Source organism: Ascidiella aspersa, chromosome 4 (genome assembly GCF_963924565.1).
Source record: "Ascidiella aspersa chromosome 4, kaAscAspe10.2, whole genome shotgun sequence".
Taxonomy (NCBI): domain Eukaryota; kingdom Metazoa; phylum Chordata; class Ascidiacea; order Phlebobranchia; family Ascidiidae; genus Ascidiella; species Ascidiella aspersa.
Window position 1 is genome coordinate 26,881,721 of NC_139450.1, and position 20,160 is coordinate 26,901,880.

The 20,160-nt window shown below is 35.8% G+C and overlaps 2 protein-coding genes across 2 annotated transcripts; both read left to right on the plus strand.

Annotated features, from left to right (window-relative positions):
- Window positions 1-3,885: 3,885 nt before the first annotated feature.
- LOC146157221 (lactadherin-like) lies at window positions 3,886-7,383 on the plus strand. The gene is made up of 5 exons (XM_083388130.1): window positions 3,886-3,997; window positions 4,460-4,489; window positions 4,949-5,086; window positions 5,950-6,119; window positions 6,738-7,383. The coding sequence occupies exons 1-5, from the start codon at window positions 3,886-3,888 to the stop codon at window positions 6,873-6,875; spliced, it is 588 nt and encodes a 195-aa protein (XP_083244256.1). The 3' UTR covers window positions 6,876-7,383.
- A 6,482-nt stretch (window positions 7,384-13,865) lies between these two features.
- Window positions 13,866-19,902, plus strand: LOC146157222 (lactadherin-like). Its single transcript, XM_083388131.1, has 7 exons — window positions 13,866-14,318; window positions 14,371-14,581; window positions 16,498-16,614; window positions 16,980-17,009; window positions 17,474-17,611; window positions 18,456-18,625; window positions 19,331-19,902. Exons 2-7 carry the CDS (start codon window positions 14,410-14,412, stop codon window positions 19,466-19,468), a joined length of 765 nt encoding a protein of 254 aa, XP_083244257.1. The 5' UTR covers window positions 13,866-14,318; window positions 14,371-14,409; the 3' UTR covers window positions 19,469-19,902.
- Window positions 19,903-20,160: the final 258 nt, after the last annotated feature.

The window sequence follows — 20,160 nt, forward strand, 5'->3', positions numbered from 1 at the left end:
CATAGACCGATGTATATGTGTGATTAGGGATGTATTAAAATTTTAACAATGGCGTCTTATATTGAAATCAATTTTGTGGTCGTCAATAATTAATTTATCTGTACTCAGTTCTATGCCCCACTTAATAGATAAATTTCTCGTCATCATGGTAAAATCGTATCCGTTAACAAACCTGTGTTGCTAAGCGTATCACTGGTTTAAAATGAATTAACTTAACTTAACTTAACTTAACTTAACTTAACTTAACTTAACTTAACTTAACTTAACTTAACTTAACTTAACTTAACTTAACTTAACTTAACTTAACTTAACTTAACTTAACTTAACTTAACTTAACTTAACTTAACTTAACTTAACTTAACTTAACTTAACTTAACTTAACTTAACTTAACTTAACTTAACTTAACTTAACTTAACTTAACTTAACTTAACTTAACTTAACTTAACTTAACTTAACTCCAGTCCATTGGAGAAATGATTTGACTCAAGCCTTTGTGAGAAATAACTTAAATATAAAGCGAAAATAAAGTGTTTTCACTCAAAATTAATTAAAAACACAATTTTCTTCGTAAAACAATCTTCTTGCTATAGGTTGCGTATTTGGAATTTTTTAGTTAAGTATTACTTATCGGACGAGTTTACCGAGTTTTAATAGTTTAACGTTTAATTTTTATTGAATTGACTTGATCAAGTTGATTTGCTCTAATGATGACTTGACTTGGACTTGACCTGGTATTGATTCAAAAATACTTAATTTGGATTTAATTATTTCATAAGTGACTTGACTCGGACTTTGGTTATTTCAAAATGACCTGTTTAGAACAATGTGAGACACTTTCTGTGCATACCACAAAATAAAGCACCACGTGTACGCATTATACGCCGGAACAGAGCGAGATTTCGGTTAGCATAGTAAAACTTGGGACTCGTTTCTTAAGACAACCCGAGTTACAAAATACACTCGAATCTCACTCCCGAGTGCAACTCAGCCAAAATTTCCGATTCCATCGATTTCCGAGTCCGGTTTCGACTGTTCGGCTTGTAAACCAACTATTTACCAGCTACGTCAGACGTTGTTCTTGGGATACCACTGGTCTTACGTAGTTTTACTCGAATCCCGAGTTCCGACCCCGCAGCCCTGTATATAGGTTGGGTCTCACAGCCAGTTATCAGTTAAGGTCACGGTATAGGCTACATAGAACAAACATGTCTAAAGTTAAATCCTAACACGATAGGCTACAAAATACCGATTTAAATCGCCAAACAGTCACGACATGTGAGAAATATGGCGAGATGATGGATTATGTTTAAAACTTTTACCTAAACATTCCTTTCAACAAGCAGGTCTCTCACCGATGTGATAGGTTTGTACTGTATAGATACAAAGTTAATGCCGATGTCTCAATCGTTTAAAGATTAACATATAGATGTCAAGTGAAAGATAGAAAACGGATTAAAAAAATCTCCAAAATCTCCTTTGACAAACATAGCACGTCTTAGTATTGCAATTTGTTGCTAGGTGTTGCGGCCGTGATAGTTACAGCCCTATTTTGTGATGACGCTAAAAGTTAAGTAGAGCTCTAGTCACAAATCAAACACGTCTGTATTGTATTTAATAATTCCTGGTTTGCTGACAAATTTTAATTCCTAAACACGCTTAGTTCACTTACTTTAGGTGGGGAAGGGATAAACCTCCTTGATATCAAGCTCGCATTTCCGCAGTAAAAAGAGTAAACACGTGTGAATGTCTAAGCTGTGTTGATGAAACGAAAATACATAACAGTCTGTATCAGGTATTATGTCTTAATATATTCCGTATATCAACCCATAAATTTGTTTATACGTTTGTCTTTTGGTTAAAGGCTTGTAATAGCAACTGTTCAAACTGTTTAACAAAGCAAGAAAAAATTAGGCTTAAGTTGCAACGGCTCCAGTCTTTTGGCTTTTTGAACACAATCTGTAAGGCTACAGTCCTTTGGCTTTCGAAAGTAATTTGTAAGGCTACAGTCCTTTGGCTTTCGAAAGTAATTTGTAAGGCTGCAGTCCTTTGGCTTTCGAAAGTAATTTGTAAGGCTGCAGTCCCTTGGCTTTCGAAAAAGCGGAAACGATTTCTTGCCCAAACGTCTGGAACAAATTTCCTGAATGCTCGGTAGCGTGCAATTGAAACTGCTTCACATCACGACTTGTACTGAGTGACCTACTCGCCTCACACGAAATGACTTGTTTCTCTTGGTGCAAAATAAATTCGTTTCCAAAGAAATACTTGCGTTGCATTTGAAAAGTATCGACGTAGGTTATAAGACTGGTGGTGAATTTAAAAGTGGTTTGCGTTGTAATGCGCCTTAAGAATACCAAAGTCACTTGCAAAGTTAGCCTAGTGTTTTAGAGCTTTGGTAAAACGGATTTCCATACAAATATCATGAAAGAACAAAGGCTATAGGTTCCATTTCGTTTCATCCATCATCGATTAAGCCAAGCTGTAAAAAACTGCCAAAGTATGCGTTTTTAGGTTTTTGCATCAAAATCCCTTGTGTGTGTCTTGTACAAGTTGATAGAGCAGAAATTGAAATGAGAGATTTGAGAAAGTTATTACTAACTATATTGTAAAATATCTAGAGCCCTTGACAATTGAATATGCAATTACCAAACGTTAAATATATCAAGAATATCGATCTACATAACAGGAAACGGTTGATATATTTGAAAACAAGAAAGAATAAAACAAATTTCACAACCAAATTTACCGATTAATCATCTTTCAGCTGTAGAAGAAGCAATCTTCAGTTTAAAGCAAAATATAGATATGGCCAAGGTTTTTAAGCAAATCTCGGCATTTTTGGCTGTTTTCCTGTTTTACAACGTATTTCTTTGCTCTGCGGGCGACCAAGGCGATTACGATGTTTGTGTTTCAGTACGACAACGAGATTCGCCGAGGGCGAACAATATTAATTCTACTTCGCAAACAAGTCTCCCTGGTAAGTAAGATACATGGGTCAAATCAAACAGGGTTTTCGCGTATGGGACAGGAACGTATCGTATTAATGTTCGGTATTATTTTTTAATCAAAAACCGATAATATTTGATCGTAGCCGATACGGACGCTTGCCTTCCGATAATCTGTTACTATCGGTCCCAATTAGTACCAAATTAATTTGTGCTTTGCAGCCATGTTTAGCGACACAATGTTGTCTACTTTTTTTTTTACCGGTACTCAAAGGCGAACCGCCAGTCCGCGTTGATTACCGGTCCGTAGAAAAAGCGGAAAAAGGTTAGGAAAAGTCAAAAACGATTGAAAGTATTTTTATATCCAAATCACATTAATTTTCGTTTAAATATACTCCATGGTTGATTGGTATATAAAAAATCACCATTAGTTTCAAGCACTCGTGATATAAAACAAAACGGTGTGCTGTGGCCATATAGGGCACTTTTACAACATCCTAAAACGCATTTTTTTTATTGTAAAATCTAACTCCTCGTATGTACAAAATAACGAAAAAGGGCCAAAATATAATACTTTATGCCGCCTGTGAAAATTATCTAGATTAATTATTATTTTTACGTTCTGGCAGGAAAGTTTTTTAAAAACAACGTATGCATTTTAATAGGTTTATTGAAAAGAGTTTTAATAAATTTCTTTTACTGAGAATTTGTTGTTTTTAAGGTCTGTCCGAGACTAAATTTCAGTTTTAAACCGGTCCGCAGTGTAAAAAAGGTTACCGACTTCTGCTCTATCATTATTATTTCAGTGAGCAACTTGACCAATTTTGCTTGCTTGAACATAGTATAATACTGTTATTTTGTATCGCATTGGATCGCAACACCTATTGCTTCTAGAAGCAAAATACTTATTGTTTTTACCGCAACGTTATTTTTGTAGGCAAAATGGGTCCAAGGGGTCCGAGGGGCTTCAAGGGCGATGTGGGACCCCCAGGAGAATGCGTTTGCGACCAGCAGAGACTTGATGAAATGCAGAGCAAGATAGATCACTTGGAAGGTAATTGATGGCGTTGGTAGGTATTTCGAAACATGGTTGAAGCATTAAAATTCGCCGCCTAATAGGCAATGATAGCAAAATATATAATTATGCTTTGCTGTGTTATCACGCTGCTGAAATATCTATTTAAAATCAATCGAATTTACAAGTTTGTAAATTAATACAAATTGTCACACTGGAGAATGTAAACTAACAATGGTTATAAACCCAGCTGTGCTAGAACAGTTTTCTACAATTACGTGTTTTAAGAAGTCACGTTACGCTAAAAAACATTTGTCATCTTTTTAGTCACCCGAAAACAATAATCCAAAATCCGTTTCTGGTTGTGTACTCTACCCTTATATAAAAAGTAGATTTAATATTTGCAGAAAAAAAAGTTTAAAATAATCTTATAGCCGGTTTAAACATGGATTCCGCGTTACCACTAATTACCACTTAATAACTTGTTTTTTTTTTGTTTAGATTTATACAGTCGGTTGCGTCTTCATTCAGGTGAGAGTCGGCAAAAATATGTATATCGAAATTCTAGTTGGCTTTAAAAATAATTACAGTTTTTTTAAATAATTAATGGAAGACTCGCTGAATATAGTCATAGAAAAACGATTACCGGTTTAGTTTAAGTCTATTAGGCTAGGCTGTTGTTCCTGTCGATTGTTATTTCTGTTTTAAGTATGGAGAACTAAAATTTTTAAACGTTTTTTCACATCGGGCCTGTAGTCTAACATAAAGATTGAATCTTGCTGGTTTATAAATATATTTTAATATAGAACGTTTAAAATTATTCCACCGCCTGGAATCTGTGAAATGTTCCGCTATAGATGTCCAATCTGTTATTGAGAATATTTTTCATCATTGTAAAGGATTTTAAAGAAAAAAGTATACTGCTTAATACTTACAGTGCAAATAATAGCTTTAAATTTTTGAACACTTAAAAGTATATTCCTTGTATAGGTTTGTGTTTTCTGGGCTTAAAAAACGGGCAAGTGGAGGATTCGGCCTTTTCAGCTTCTTCGTATTGGAGCAGTGGTTATCTTCCGCAATTCGCCAGATTGGATGGCCCAAAAACATGGGTGGCGGCCAGCGGCGTCGGTAAAAAAATATAATTCATTTTTATTTATTTTAGTAAGTGCTTTTATTCGTTTCAAAGCGTGAACATTTACTTTTTTCGAACTACTGGCTCTAAAAGTGTGACATAAGGCTCATCGAGGGGAACTTTACGTGGAAATGGATGTTTTTTAAACATATTGTTTTGACATTAAGGCCTAGCGGTTCTCTCGCCTCTGCTACTACGACAATATATTTTATATTCGATTTTATTTTCGGGGACAAAAAACACTGACAACGTAATGGAAGCACACGCATGAAGCAACTTTTTGGGGTTGAAAACAAGCTCAAAACAAACGCAAATCAACGATGATTGCCGAGCATAAACCGGACATATTTTCAAGCAAAACTCTACTAAACAAACCGATTAAATTAACCACACTAAATAGCCTACAGTTGAACATGCTGTTTCGCCTAAAAATCACCTTTAGACCGATTGAAAAGCTAGTAATAATAAAAAAATCTTAAAGCAACCTAAATTCCTAAATTATTTTCCGTGTCGAATACCAGTCGATACTGTTGTAATGACTTGACTAAAGTATACAGTACAGATCACTCTTTTTAAATGGTTTACAAACAACTGAATGCTTTGAAGCAAAATTAATCGACTAGAATAAAGTTATTTAAAAAAAAAGATTGATTTGACGTAATTTATGGCAACGATTTGTATGCTTTTATAGAAAACTCGTTTTATGAAAGGTTGTTTCCTTAGCTATGGATACGTAAAACAATTTTCCTTCAGTATCTATTTTTTGAAATATAATGCGCGGACTATTGATTTTAGCTTTGACTTAAATTCCAATGGCAGTGACTTGTGCTGAAACTTGACTCGCTGTTTGCTAAAACAGATCTGATCGGCCAATGGATCCAGGTCGATATGGGATCCCCTACTACCATCGAGGGAGTAGTGACACAAGGACGACAAGGATATAACCAGTGGATTACCACCTTCAAGATATCATACGGCAACAGCATTAGTAGTCTGCACTATATACAGAATGAAAGCGGGGAAGATAAGGTATGTGTGCTTTAACGTTTAAAATAATTAATATCTCGTAACAGCAACTGCTTAGCCATGAAATCCACATGGATATATGCTATGATAAAGGATCTAGGATTTTGTTTTTGTTTTTAGAGGCCCAGTACATTTTTGTCGGAGATGACGTTACAAAGTGACGTCAAACGTGACGTCACAACTTGCGACTTTCAATACAAATCCTAGGCTACCTGACAATAGTATCACCGAATAGCGCAAAGCCAAAAACGCCTATATACCGTTTAAAGCTTCTATGGTAAAGGGTTGGATTAGATGCATCGCATCTTACGTAGGTAAAATATGTAAAAAATAGAGATTTGTTTTATGCCAGCAAATATCGGTAATGGCCTTTTCAAATGCCCCTTGTACATATGGCAATAACCGAGATAATTGGGCAACAGATATAGGTGTATCTTATTTTAGGCCATTGACAGCATGCAAGTTTTGTTACATGATCTATGCACGCATTTCTACAAAAAATTATTTATTCGTAATACTCCTTTAGCAATAACAAACGTCTGTAGAACCAAAAGTGATGATCGGTGACAATATGGTGCTTCAAGCATATCCAATGAAAAACATTGACAACATTTATTTCAGATTTTTACTGGAAACCACGACCGCGAGAGCCACAAGACGAACTTATTTGAACCCGCCATAACGGCAAGATACTTTCGCCTCTATGTCGTTACCTACCACGGATATGTCAGTCTGAGGATGGAATATTTGAAGTGTTAATTGTGCGCTTCATCGTCAAAATTATATTGTATAAACCAGTGTTATAAACAAGTCATTTCAAAAATGCCTGTGTACCAGTCAATTTATTTGCAAAACATTTTAAGCGTAAGTCAAGTCATTCTAAACAAATTACAAGTTAAGTCCTAACTAACTTAAGTCAAATCCAAATTAAAATCGTTGCTTTAGCAAGTCCGTTACAAGTCAATTTATTGCATTAAAATGCAAAACATTTGAACTAAAATTGTTTTACATCTATATTATCCATTGTTTATCGTCACCAAAAAAATCGTAGAACACTGCTGATTTTTTTCCATGTGACTACTCGATGGAAATGCGTTAAGCGCATATGAATATTATTTTCTTCCGTATGCTAAAGTGCTTTGTTCGTAAATGTAACATACCCTTCTAATACATCATCCCATTCAACATATTCTATCCCAGGGGTGTGCAACCTTTTATACTGCCGGGCCAAATATGTGTATTCGGATTAAACCACGGGCCACTTGCATATATCTCGTCGACTACCTGTTTTAGTGACTACCACGAAAAGAAACTCGTTTGGTTTTTGGTTTATTAAGAATCAACGGAAAATATTTTAAAACTACTTTAATGAGAACTTTAAATGGCCTGCTTTCCCAACCACCCATCCAGGTTCACTTGAACTTAAGTGTTGGCAACCCGTGGTCCATTCTCCAGGTGTACATTAGTCAGTTCTGAGCGATGAGGGATTTCACGAACCCCATCACTTTAGAAATAAAATGTACGTTGAACCGAACACACGTACGTTGAACCGAATAATGCAATCTTTGAAGCAACACATTTTCTTAGCTGTGGAAATTTATTTAGATCGAGATGTTTGCAAAAAAACTACTTTTTAGCTGCGCAGAGAGATATTTGTTAATTTTTTTTTAAACTCACATGAACATTGAAATTGATTGAAAAACAATTACATTTTGAATTAGCTAAAACGATCAAACGGCCATTCTTTATTATGCTTTTGCTATATGGACCACAAGTAGCTATTCAAAACCTTTCCACAACAGCATCCAAAACAAATTTATGTAGTTTTATTTTGTTAACAGGTCACATTACTTTGGAATTACTTTCGCTTGCTGCTTTCGTCAACCATCGAATTTGGATCAGAAATGTTGAGTCAAAATATAAACAAACTAGTAATTAACTGCTGATAGCTACTGTAGCGATTGTTCCATGATTAGTTTCAGTAAACACAATAGAACAACAAAAGGATATCGTTTAAGGCGATTTTAATCATGGAAGAATAAAGAATTTGCTTTACGGTCAAAATGACAGTTGGTGATAATTTTAGGTAAATCGCTTCCCACCTTTAACTGTGGTTATTTTTGTGGTATAAAAATTTGCATGCTATATAAGGTGACCTAGACTTAGATATAGTCAGGAAGTTTCAATATTTTAACAGTTACCTGAATGTTTGGTGGTGCGGGCCAAAGACCAAAGCACTCCGCGGGCCACATATTTTGGTTTCGTGGGCCGCAGGTTGCACGCCCTTGTTCTATCCAAAAGGACTCTTTTTGTTACCTTTACACAGAACTTTGAAAAGTTCAAATGCTTTACAGCTAAATGACAGGTTTAGGTTTTTCTTTCGACAGGTTGATTGCGTACAATTGTCTCTAAAGCAGCCTGTAAATTTAGTTGACCTATATATGATTTCGTAAACTACTTTTCAAGAATCTAAATACGGGGGCGCCGGCCTTTATTTTGCCGAAGAACACTGCCAGATTTATTTCTGAATTAGTCAGTCAGTTCCCTATTTTACAAGAACAAGTGAAGGAAGTTAGGGAACGTTTATCTTATAACATCGATTATAAAAAAGCCAAAGCCAAAAAGATCTTGTAGATTGGCATGTGACTGAAATACATCCGAACCTCACTCATAAAAGGTGAAAGGCATCACTAAAAAAAAAATACAAGTAGGTATCTACAAACCTTTTTTCAAGCTGATGTCGATTTACTCCACCTTTTTGGCTTTGAAAATTATTATCAAGCTACATTATAGATTGCTGCATATTGTACCTAAGAGAAAATGTCTTTATTTATAAACAATGTACAGTTACATCAGGTATATTTTATAGTAAAATATTTAATCAAAAATAGCACAATTTACCAAAGCTTATATAATATCGAGAAGGTTTACAATGGGCTAACACATGTTAAAAGTAATTAGCGAACAGTGTGAATGTCGTTTTAGCACACATGCGAAGATTGAAGACCGTTAGACAAAGAAATGTTATTTTCGACTTGACTATCTTAAAAGTAAAGTGTATGACGCGAGAATTTGATGTGACATCCGAAAAGTTTTATTTATTTGGAATGGTAGCGTTTAGCGCTCAGTTGAGAGTTTATTTTGGACACACATCGAAAGTGTAACGCTAGAGCAAGTGCACTTTGCAAAGAAATTGTGCATACTGTTGTCTTTTAGAACTTTTTGGAAAACAAGTTATATTAGAATTGTTAATGTTGTATTTTAATGTGATTTCATTTTGGGGCTGCAACCGAGAATGATTCATATATTTTTCCAAATTCTAAAATGTGATAATAGAAAGAGTGTTGCAGACTAGGGACACGATCCCCAAAGTAGCTGCTAAGGATAAGATCAGACCTTGCGTTCGTGGGCAAGACGTTCATTACACAGTACGACAATCAGTATGACCAAGTGCTCGCATTAGGCTACAGTTTGTCTTCAACCACTAGATTGCAAAACTGTGATGCGTCCGATCCGCTCATTTTCCACCCTACGAATGCCGACATTATGTCGCTATATCACTCAATATAAAACAGGCAAAATCGCGTACAAAGAACCACGTAGCACTGAAAAACGGAGGCTGCAAACATCAGGCAAAGCCCTAATCCGAGTCGGTTACTTGGTACCTTAAAGATTTGATTACTTGCTGGTTTCTCTCGATAATAATGCCTTTTAAAATTCATGCAGAAGTATAAGCAAACATGTGGCGTACATACATTGTCCTTTCTATAACTTTGTTGGCTCTATACTTGCCAATGTTGCTCCGTCCTTCGCTTTTAACAGCGGGGAGAGCTTCGACGTTTGTGTTTATGTTCGAAACCACAATGTTGCAAAACAAAACTCCACCCATTAGCAAGCAAGTCAACCAGGTAAGATTCTTATGTATTGTAAACAAAAAGAAGTTTTTCAGACCTTTTTTAGGCCTTTTAAAAATAAAATACATATTTATTTCTATTTATAAACGTTCGACAATACCTGATCATGCCATCATCAGGGTAAAACAAAATCTTAAAAAAATATTTATTTTCCACTGATGATGGCATGAGTTATTGCCGAAACGATTGTAAACTGAACGATAAGTCAATTTTAGTAAGGAAATGGCTATTTACCGGATCGCTTTTTTGCGCCTGCATCCATAGATGATTATTCATTAATTCGAGTTAGGTTTGGGATTAGCGTTTGGGTTTGGGTAGTGGTAGTATTCCTTAGATTCGCATAATTTCGATGAACTATATTGCTATTCGGAAATCGATTTTTTTAGCCTGGTAAATAGCCTCAGGGGGTACCTATAGACACGGATTGCTCTTACACTCTTGCAACTGTTTCTTACACGCTTGCACCCTGTCACATTTACAAATGATACCTATAACCAATAGGCGAAATACCGTGTGTGTTGAAACCGCTCGCGTACAATCGAATGTAAAAGAAATTACGCATTTTCCTTAATAAACTTAAATAGGCCTTCGTGAGTTCTTACAGCCATACAAGACACAGATTATCGTGGGACATTGGCCTAGTTTAGTTATCCCCTTTATTTGGGAAATGTATTTACTTATTTACTAAGGAACAGCAGTAAGCTACGATGCGACAATCATATAGGTTACTATTTGACAAATCCGGCATCGCAAGCTTCTGCTAATTTATTGCAGGTAAAATGGACCCAAAAGGCCCGAAGGAAAATAAAGGTGAAGCTGGGCCTCCATGCTCGTGCAAAAAAAAGCAAGATAGATCGTTTGGAAACTAAATAGCAGTAGTTCTCAGCATGGCGATAATTACCATTAAAGTGTATTTTGACAATTTTGTGGTCTAAGTTTAACATTGATGTAATGTTGATATTTAATGATTGACTTTATGAAAAGCTTTACCGTATCTAAAAAGGGGATAATCGACACCAAACAAAGGATAATGACACTAAAAATGTTAAACACTGTTGGCATAGAGCTAATACTGTACGCCCAATAACGGGTCATGCAAACCATGTATCTTTTAGATATTATAAATAAAATAGTTTTAAAATTTCCTAAATTTAACGTTTTTGCAACAAATGAGACTTTTTTGTAGATTAAGCAGCTACAAGTCAAAGAAACTATTGTAAATATACGTAATGTGATCCTCTGTTGAGTTTTTTCTCGTTTACATCGTGTCAGCGGAGCAGTGTTTGACAGACAATTGCTGCTAATTGCTAACAAATATTAATACACAAAAGACCCTTTTACAAGGACATAAGGACTTTTAATAATGAGAAGTACGTTGTGTTATCTCACCAAAGTTGTTGTATATATTTATCTGTTTTCGTTTTAGGGAGCACGTCAATAAGGTCAGAAAATCGGTTAACGTTCAAAATAAGCTGTGTAGCCATTGGACAACGTGAACCAGCACTCTTCCTACATACGCATTCCACAAACCATTAAAATCGCTGTGCTTGCGTAGCTCCGTTGGTAGACTCCATGTGTGTTTTTTCAAATCTCTCCCCAGGATAGTTTGACTCATACGACACAGCAGGCAGTGCAAGTGTTCATGGTTTTCGATTTGCTTCACTGCTAAGCTAATTTGGTAGTGCGACTGACACAAAATGACAGAGGTTGCGTGATCAAATCCAACCGCAAGATGTCGTTAACCTTGCTTTTAATTGCTCACATGGAAAATCCCTGTAACAATTTCGTTACTAATCATAGGCTGTTTTAGGTTTTCGTCGGAAACCACGACCGCACAAGTCACAAGACCAACGAGTTCAATCAAGCCATAACCGCAAGATACTTCCGCCTGTACGTTGTTAGCTTCTACGGCTTTGCAAGTCTGAGGATGGAATACTTAAAATGCTGCTAATTCTGTAAAACGCCAACAAAACACTTGGTCAAAATTAAATTTGTAAAAATACTGATGACAGTTTTTATATAGGTTAAGACGTCAAAAATGTTGGTTGATTTTTTATATTTAAGAAATGACGCCATACGTGCAAGAATGTTATCGTTCTATCCAAATATTGGGCCTTTAAACAACTGTACATTTTAAAGATATAGTTGTTGGAATTTGTTATATTCTGCACTTAACATTTACGCTGGGGTCTTTTTTGAAAAAAAAATGATTTAAAACAGGTGTGCTTACAAACACGTTAACCTGTACTGACACGTTTTAAATGACTTCGTTTAGACAAATGCCTTGACTTGGACTTAACTTAGGTTGAAAGTGAGTGATTTCATTAAAAAAATAGTTATAAAATTGGATTTTGATCACAATTATACACGTAAAACAATCTGCTTTCTATAGGTTGCTTATTTGTTATTTTTAGTCGAATATTTCTCATAATCAGCAAGTTTACCGAATTTTAGTTTTACGTTTTTATTTTCATATTAATGAATTGATGAAGTTGATTTGCTCTAATGATGACTTGACTGGGAATTTGGTCATTTCCAAATGATTTTTTTATAACAATGTGATACACTTTCTGTGCATTCCACAAAATAAAGGACCCCGTGTGCGCAGTTGCGCCGGGGAACAGCGATGTTTTGGTTTGTATCGGTAGAACTTGGGATTCGGTTTTTTAAAAACAACCCGAGTTAAAAATACACTAGAATCTTACTCCCGAGTGCAACTCAGCCAAAATTTCCGATTCCATCAATGTCTGAGTCCGGCTTCGACTGTTTAGCTTGTAAACTATCCGTTTACTAACTACGTCAGACGTCAGAGAGGGACCCGGAAGGCCTTACGTAGTCTTACTCACGTCTCGAGTGCCGACCCCGCTGCCCTGTATATAGGTTAGGTCTCACAGCCAGTTATCAGCTAAGGTCGCGCTATAGGCTACACAGAACAAACATGTCTCTAATGCAATCCTAACAAAATATCGATTTAAAGCGTCAAAAGGTCACAACATCTGAAATTGTGAGGTTAGGGATTATGTTTAAAACTTTACCTAAATATTCCTTTCTTAACAAACAATTATCTCGCCAATGTCTCAAATCGTTTAAAGATTAACATATATATGTCAAACGTTAGATAGGGATTAAAAAAATTTCCGAAACCTTCTTTGACAAACATACAACGTACTAATATTGCGATTTTGTTGCTATATGTGTTGCCTTTGGTCGCGAAGGCTTTAACCTATTTTGTGATGACACCGAAAGCCTACAGAAGGGCTTTAGTAACAACTCAAAAGCGTTTTCATTGCATTTTAATATTTCCCGGTTTGCTGATAAAATTCCTGAACAGACATTGTTTATTTAAGAGGTGAAACGGATAAACCTCCTTGAAAATTAGGCTGGCATTCGAGTTGGACGCAAAGTAAAGTGTAAAACACGTTCGAATGTCTATCTAAGTTACCGTGTGTTGATGAAACGAAAAACATAACAGTCGGTATCACGTATTATGTCTTACTATTTTTCGTCTATCAACCTATACATTTGTTTAGAAGTTTGTATTTGGGTTAAAGGCTTGTTATAGCAACCGTTCATTCTGCTTCAAAAAACGCGAAAAAAATTGCGTTTGAGTTGTAACGACTACAGTCGTTTGGATTTTTGAAAATAATCTGTAAGGCAACAGTCCTTTGGCTTTCATAATAGCGGAAACGATTACTTCCCAAAACGTCTGGAACGAAGTTCCTGAATGCCTGGTAGCGTGCAATTCGAAGTACTTCACATCTCGACTTGTACAGAGTGACCTACTCGCATCACGCGAAATCATCTGTTTTCCTTGCTGCAAAACAAATCCGTTTCCAAAGAAACACTTGCGTTGCATTTGGCAAGTATCGACGCAAGTTATAAGACTGGTGGTGCATTTAAGAGTGGTGTTTGAATTGTAATGCGCATGAAGGATACCAAAGTCCCTTGCAAAGTTAGCTTACTGTATTATAGATTTGTTAAAACGGATTTCCATCCAAATATGATTATAAAAGAACAAAGGCTAGGTTCGATTTCGCTCCGACCATCATCGATTGATCCAAGCTGTATAAAACAGTAAAGTGCATTTTTTAAGTTTTTGCGTCAAAATAACTTGTTTGTGTCCTAAACAAGTTGATAGAGCAGATAGTGGAATTAGAGATGCGAGAAAGCTAGCTATATTGTAAAATCTCTAAATAAATCCCTTGGCAATTGAATATGCAATTTCCAAAGTTAAATATTAAGAATATCAACCTACATAACAGGAAACGGTTGATATATTTTAAAACTACAAGAAATAAAACAAATGCCACAGCCAAATTTACCGACTAATCATCTTGCAGCTGTAGAAGAAGCAATTTTTAGTTTAAAACGAAGTAGATATGGCTAAGGTTTTTGGACAAATCTCGGCATTTTTGACCGTTTTCTTGGTTTACAACGTCTTTCTTTGCTCTGCTGGCGACCAAGGCGATTACGATGTTTGTGTTTCAGTACGCCAACGGGAATCGCCGAGGGTGAATAACATTAATTCTACTTCGCAAGGAAGTCTCCATGGTAAGTAAGATACATGGGTCAAAACAAACAGGGTTTTCGCGTAATGGACACCAGCGTATCCACATAATCCTCGGTAAAAATTTTAAGTTTATAACCTATAATATCGCATCGTAACCTATTCCAGTGGTCTCCAACCTTTTTAATAAGCGACCCCAATTTAAATGAAATGAAATCAGAATTTACATTGCGACTCCATTTTGTTTTCAGATAAGAATAAAAATGTTTTTAAATAATGCTGGAACTAAGTAACACTAGCGAATATGCGTAAATTATAAACATTTCCAGAGAACTGTTGCTACATATGGGCACCAAAATGATTTCGTTTAGGTAGTTTTATTTAAATTATGAATTTGGTTGGGCCAGTATAGTGTTCACGAGTTTTTGAAGCCCCGGCTCCACTTTGCATAAACATAACCGTCATACTCTATACCAGGTTTGGCCAACCAATCAGTTACCAAGAGTTGTATTTGTTACTTGGTTAACTGCAAAGAGCCACAGCTAACACACATGGAGCGAAAACAATAGCCTATCACTTCAGTTCATACTCTTTCTCACGAAGCGATCGCACGAAGCGCAAAAAATGTCTTTATTTCGTTAATTAAACAAAATTTTAATTTAAAAGAATATGCGACGCATTAAATGAAAAAATACACATATCTCGATATAATGTCATTTATTAATGTTATTTGGGCATATTTGTTAAGTTTATCTTGTTTCAAGTGTCAAATCCAATGGCCTTAAGGAAAATAGTCTGAGTCGGAACCGGCAATAATCCATAACTTAACCAAACGAAATCGAAACATTTTAAAAACTAAGTGCAACATGAACGTAAGAGCCGCATATAACTGGGTGAAGAGCCGCATGCGGCTCGCGAGCCGCGTGTTGGCCACCACTGCTCTATGCTGTAAGCGATTTACGATGTTTCGTTTTTCAATGCTCGTTGCGCTGAATTTCGCTAAAAAACAAAGCCATATGGTTGAAAACGGAAAGAGTAGTTAACTTACAAAATTAGAAAGAGTCGGGTAAGTTAGGTGCATCGAAGTCCAAAAGTAAATATTTAACAACATATATATATCATACTAAAACAACAGGGTTTTGGTGAGTTATGGCGACCCCAGAGAAAATTTAGGCGACCTCACTTGGGGCCGCGACCCACAGGTTGGATACCACTGACCTAGGCTATACGATATACGCGTACCTATCAATAGCCTGGTGGTATCGGTAAAGATACAATGTTTTCTACTTCTAAAGCTTTCTGCCATAATTTGCATTTAAATTTCACGTTAGATAGGCCTCCACATAGAATATTAATATCATTTTAGTTAGCAACTTGACCAACATGTTGCTTTCTTTGCCATGGCGTTATTTGGTATAGGATTGCATCGCGACACCTTTTGTCGGAAATAACGAGTAGTACAGCAATGAAATAGCAAATGTCGGACATCCTCAACTTAAGAGGGCAATACGACCATCCCCTTAAATTTTTTACGCCCAACCCTTATAATTAACGCATTTTGAAGCTTTTCATATAAACATATTTATAATATTGTTAATGCGATCAACTGGTATGGTCGCCGACTGCAGTCAACGCGGTAATACTTATTAATTAGTTCTGAGAAAAATTTCTACGAAATTTTAGGAACTTACGGAACAATACGAAGATATGCATTATATCCAGTAAATTCGACTTACTTATGCTAACATGTTTTGCTTTGTTCGTTTACAAAAAGTTCACTGAAGAGAATTATATATCGCCAAGGCTTCGCTGTTGTTTACCTATATTTACCTATAATTTTTGGGTCCCAGCGAAAAACGGTTTGAGAAACACAAACTTAAACGTTACCAATACAGTATTCTAGCAGCAAATACTTATGGTTCGCCGATATTGTTTTTACCACGTGATGTTATTCGTGCAGGCAAAATGGGGCCAAGGGGCCCGCGGGGCCTCAAGGGCGACGTTGGACCTCCAGGAGAATGCGATTGCGACCAACAGAGACTTGATGAAATGCAGAGCAAGATAGATCATTTGGAAGGTTGGTGGCGTTGGTAATTCGAAACGTGATTGAAGCATTAATATACGCCGCCTCGTATAAGGCAATGCTATGGGAAAATGTCCTTAGGTAAACTAACAGTGGCTATAAACCCAGCTGTGCTAGAAAACAGCTCTCTAAAGCTGCGTGTTTTTAGATGTCACGTTACGCTAAAAAACATTTGTCATCTTTTTAGTCATCCGAAAACAATAATCCAAAATCCGTTACTGGTTGTGTACTCTATACCCTCATATAAAAAATAGATTTATTATTTGCAGAAAAAAAAGTTTAAAATAATCTTATAGCCAAGTGATTTAAATATGGATTTCGCGTTACCACTAATTAACACTTGTTTTTTTTATGTTTAGATTTTTACCATCAGTTGCGTCTTAATGCAGGTAAGAGTCGGAAAAATATGTATATCGAAATTCAAGTTGGCTTTGAAAATAATTACAGTTTTTTTTTTAATAATTAATGGGAGTGCTTGCTGAATAGCGTAGTCATAGAAAAACGACTACCGGTTTAGTTTAAATCTATTAGGCTAGGCTGCTGTTCCTGTCGATTGTTATTTCTGTTTTAAGTATGGAGAACTAAAATTTTTAAATGTTTTTTCACATCGGGCCTGTAGTTTAACATAAAGATTGAATCTTGCTGGTTTATAAATATATTTTAATATAGAACGTTTAAAATTATTCCACTGCCTGGAATCTGTGAAATGTTCCGCTATAGATGTCCAATCTGTTATTGAGAATATTTTTCATCATTGTAAAGGATTTTAAAGAAAAAATTATACTGTTTAATACTTACAGAGCAAACAATAGCTTCAAATTTTTGAACACTTAAAAGTATATTCCTTGTATAGGTTTGTGTTTTCTGGGCTTAAAAAACGGGCAAGTGGAGGATTCGGCCTTTTCAGCATCTTCGTATTGGAGCGATGGTTATCTTCCGCAATTCGCCAGATTGGATGGCCCAAAAACATGGGTGGCGGCCAACGGCGTCGGTAAAATATAATTTATTTTTTATTATTTTTAGTAAGTGCTTTGATTCGTTTCAAAGCGTGAACATTTACTTTTTTCGAACTACTGGCTCTAAAAGTGTGGCATAAGGCTCATCGAGGGGAAATTTACGTGGAAATGGATGTTTTTCAAACATATGTTTTGACATGAAGGCCTAGCGGTTCTCTCGCCTCTGCTACCACGACAATATATTTTGTATTGGATTTTATTTTCGGGGAGAAAAATAACTGACAACGTAATCGAAGCACACGCATGAAGCAACTTTTTGGGTTGCAAGATTAGGCTCGAAACAAACGCAAATCAACGATAATTGCCGAGCACAAACCTGACATTTTTTTAAGCAAAACTGCCCTAAACAAACCGATTAAATTAACCACACTAAATAGCCTACAGTTGTAGATGCTGTTTCGCCTAAAAATCACCTTTAGACCGATTGAAAAGCTAGTAATAATGAAAAAAATCTTAAAGCAACCTAAATTCCTAAATTATTTGCCGTTTCGAATACCAGTCAATACTGTTGTAATGACTTGACTAAAGTCTACAGTACAGATCACTCTTTTGAAATGGTTTCACACAACTGAAGGCTTCGAATCAAAATTAATTTCAAAAAAGGATTGTTTTGACGTAATTTATGGCAATGATTTGACTGCTTTTATATAAAAAAAATTTCTAAAAAAAGGTTATTTATTTTCCTTAACTTTGGATACGTAAAACAATTTTCCTTCAGTATCTATTTTTTTAGAATTTAATGCGCGGATTATTTGCTTCGTCTTAAATTCCAATGGCAGTGACTTGTGCTGGAACTTGACTCGCTGTTTGCTAAAACAGATCTGATCGGCCAATGGATCCAGGTGGATATGGGATCCCCTACTACCATCGAGGGAGTAGTGACACAAGGACGACGAACATATGACCAGTGGATTACCACCTTCAAGATATCATACGGCAACAGCATTAGTAGTCTGCACTATATACAGAATGAAAGCGGGGAAGATAAGGTATGTGTGCTTTAACGTTTAAAATAATTAATATCTCGTAACAGCAACTAAGCCATGAAATCCACATGGATATATGCTATGATAAAGGGTCTAGGATTTTGTTTTTGTTTTTAGGGGCCCAGTACATTGTTTTCGGATATGACGTTACAAAGTGACGTCAAATGTGACGTCACAATTTGCGACTTTCAATACAAATCCTAGGCTACCTGACAATAGTATCACTGAATAGCGCAAAGCCAAAAACGCCTGTATACCGTTTAAACCTTAGGCTAAAGGGTAGGATGAGATGCATGGTGCCTTTTGACAAAAACTATTTTATCGAAATGGAAAAATACATACTCGGAACATATTTTATATTAGAGCATACGAGAATTTTTTGCATCCATACGTAGGTAAAATATGTAAAAAATAGAGTTTTGTTTTATGCCAGCAAATATCGGTAATGGCCTTTTCAAATGCCCCTTGTACATATGGCAATAACCGAGATAATTGAGCAACAGATATAGGTGTATCTTATTTTAGGCCATTGACAGCATGCAAGTTTTGTTACATGATCTATGCACGCATTTCTACAAAAAAATTATTTATTTGTTATACTCCTTTTCTTTAGCAATAACAAACGTCTGTAGAACCAAAATTAATGATCGGTGACAATATGGTGCTTCAAGCATATCCAATGAAAAACATTGACAACATTTATTTCAGATTTTTACTGGAAACCACGACCGCGAGAGCCACAAGACGAACTTATTTGAACCCGCCATAACGGCAAGATTCTTTCGCCTCTATGTCGTTACCTACCACGGATATGTCAGTCTGAGGATGGAATATTTGAAGTGTTAATTGTGCGCTTCATCGTCAATATTATATTGCATAAACCAGTGTTATAAACAAGTCATTTTCAAGAAGCTATGTGAGTCAATTGATTTACAAAAGATTATAAGCTTAAGTGAAGTCATTTTAAATAAATTGCAAGTTAAGTCCTTGTTCACTTTAGTCAAATCCAAACTAAAATCGTTACTTTAGCAAGTCCGTTACAAGTCAATTTATTGCATTAAAATGCAAAACATTTAAACTAAAAAAAAATTGGAATGAAATGCATTGTTTGTGTTCACCAAAAACGTTTGTAGAACACTTGATTTTTTTCAAAATGACTACTCCATGAAAATGCGTTAAGTGCATATAAATATTATTTTCTTCCGTATATCGAAGTGCTTTGTACGTAAATGTAACATACCCATCTAATAAATCATCCCATTCAGCATATACTATCGAAATGGGCTGCATGTGTTACCTTTACATAGAACTTTGATGACTTCAAATGCTTTACAGATGAATGACAGGTTTGGGTTTTGGTTGATTACGTATAGTTGTCTGTAAAACAGCCTGTAAATTGTATTGACCTATAGGTTTTTGTTAATTACCATTTAAGAATCTAAATAGGGGGCGCCGGCCTCTATTGTGTCCAAAGAACAGTTTAAACTTCGAGAGTGTATTCCGAATCAGTCCGTTTTCTATTCTACAAAAACATGTGA

Coding starts and splice junctions, on each gene's coding strand:
- LOC146157221 (XM_083388130.1), top strand. CDS start 3,886: ATGGGTCCAAGGGGTCCGAGGGGCTTCAAGGGCGATGTGGGACCCCCA. Junction 3,998..4,459: donor CAAGATAGATCACTTGGAAG/GTAATTGATGGC, acceptor TTTTTTGTTTAG/ATTTATACAGTCGGTTGCGT. Junction 4,490..4,948: donor TCGGTTGCGTCTTCATTCAG/GTGAGAGTCGGC, acceptor TTCCTTGTATAG/GTTTGTGTTTTCTGGGCTTA.
- LOC146157222 (XM_083388131.1), top strand. CDS start 14,410: ATGGCTAAGGTTTTTGGACAAATCTCGGCATTTTTGACCGTTTTCTTG. Junction 17,010..17,473: donor TCAGTTGCGTCTTAATGCAG/GTAAGAGTCGGA, acceptor TTCCTTGTATAG/GTTTGTGTTTTCTGGGCTTA. Junction 18,626..19,330: donor ATGAAAGCGGGGAAGATAAG/GTATGTGTGCTT, acceptor CATTTATTTCAG/ATTTTTACTGGAAACCACGA.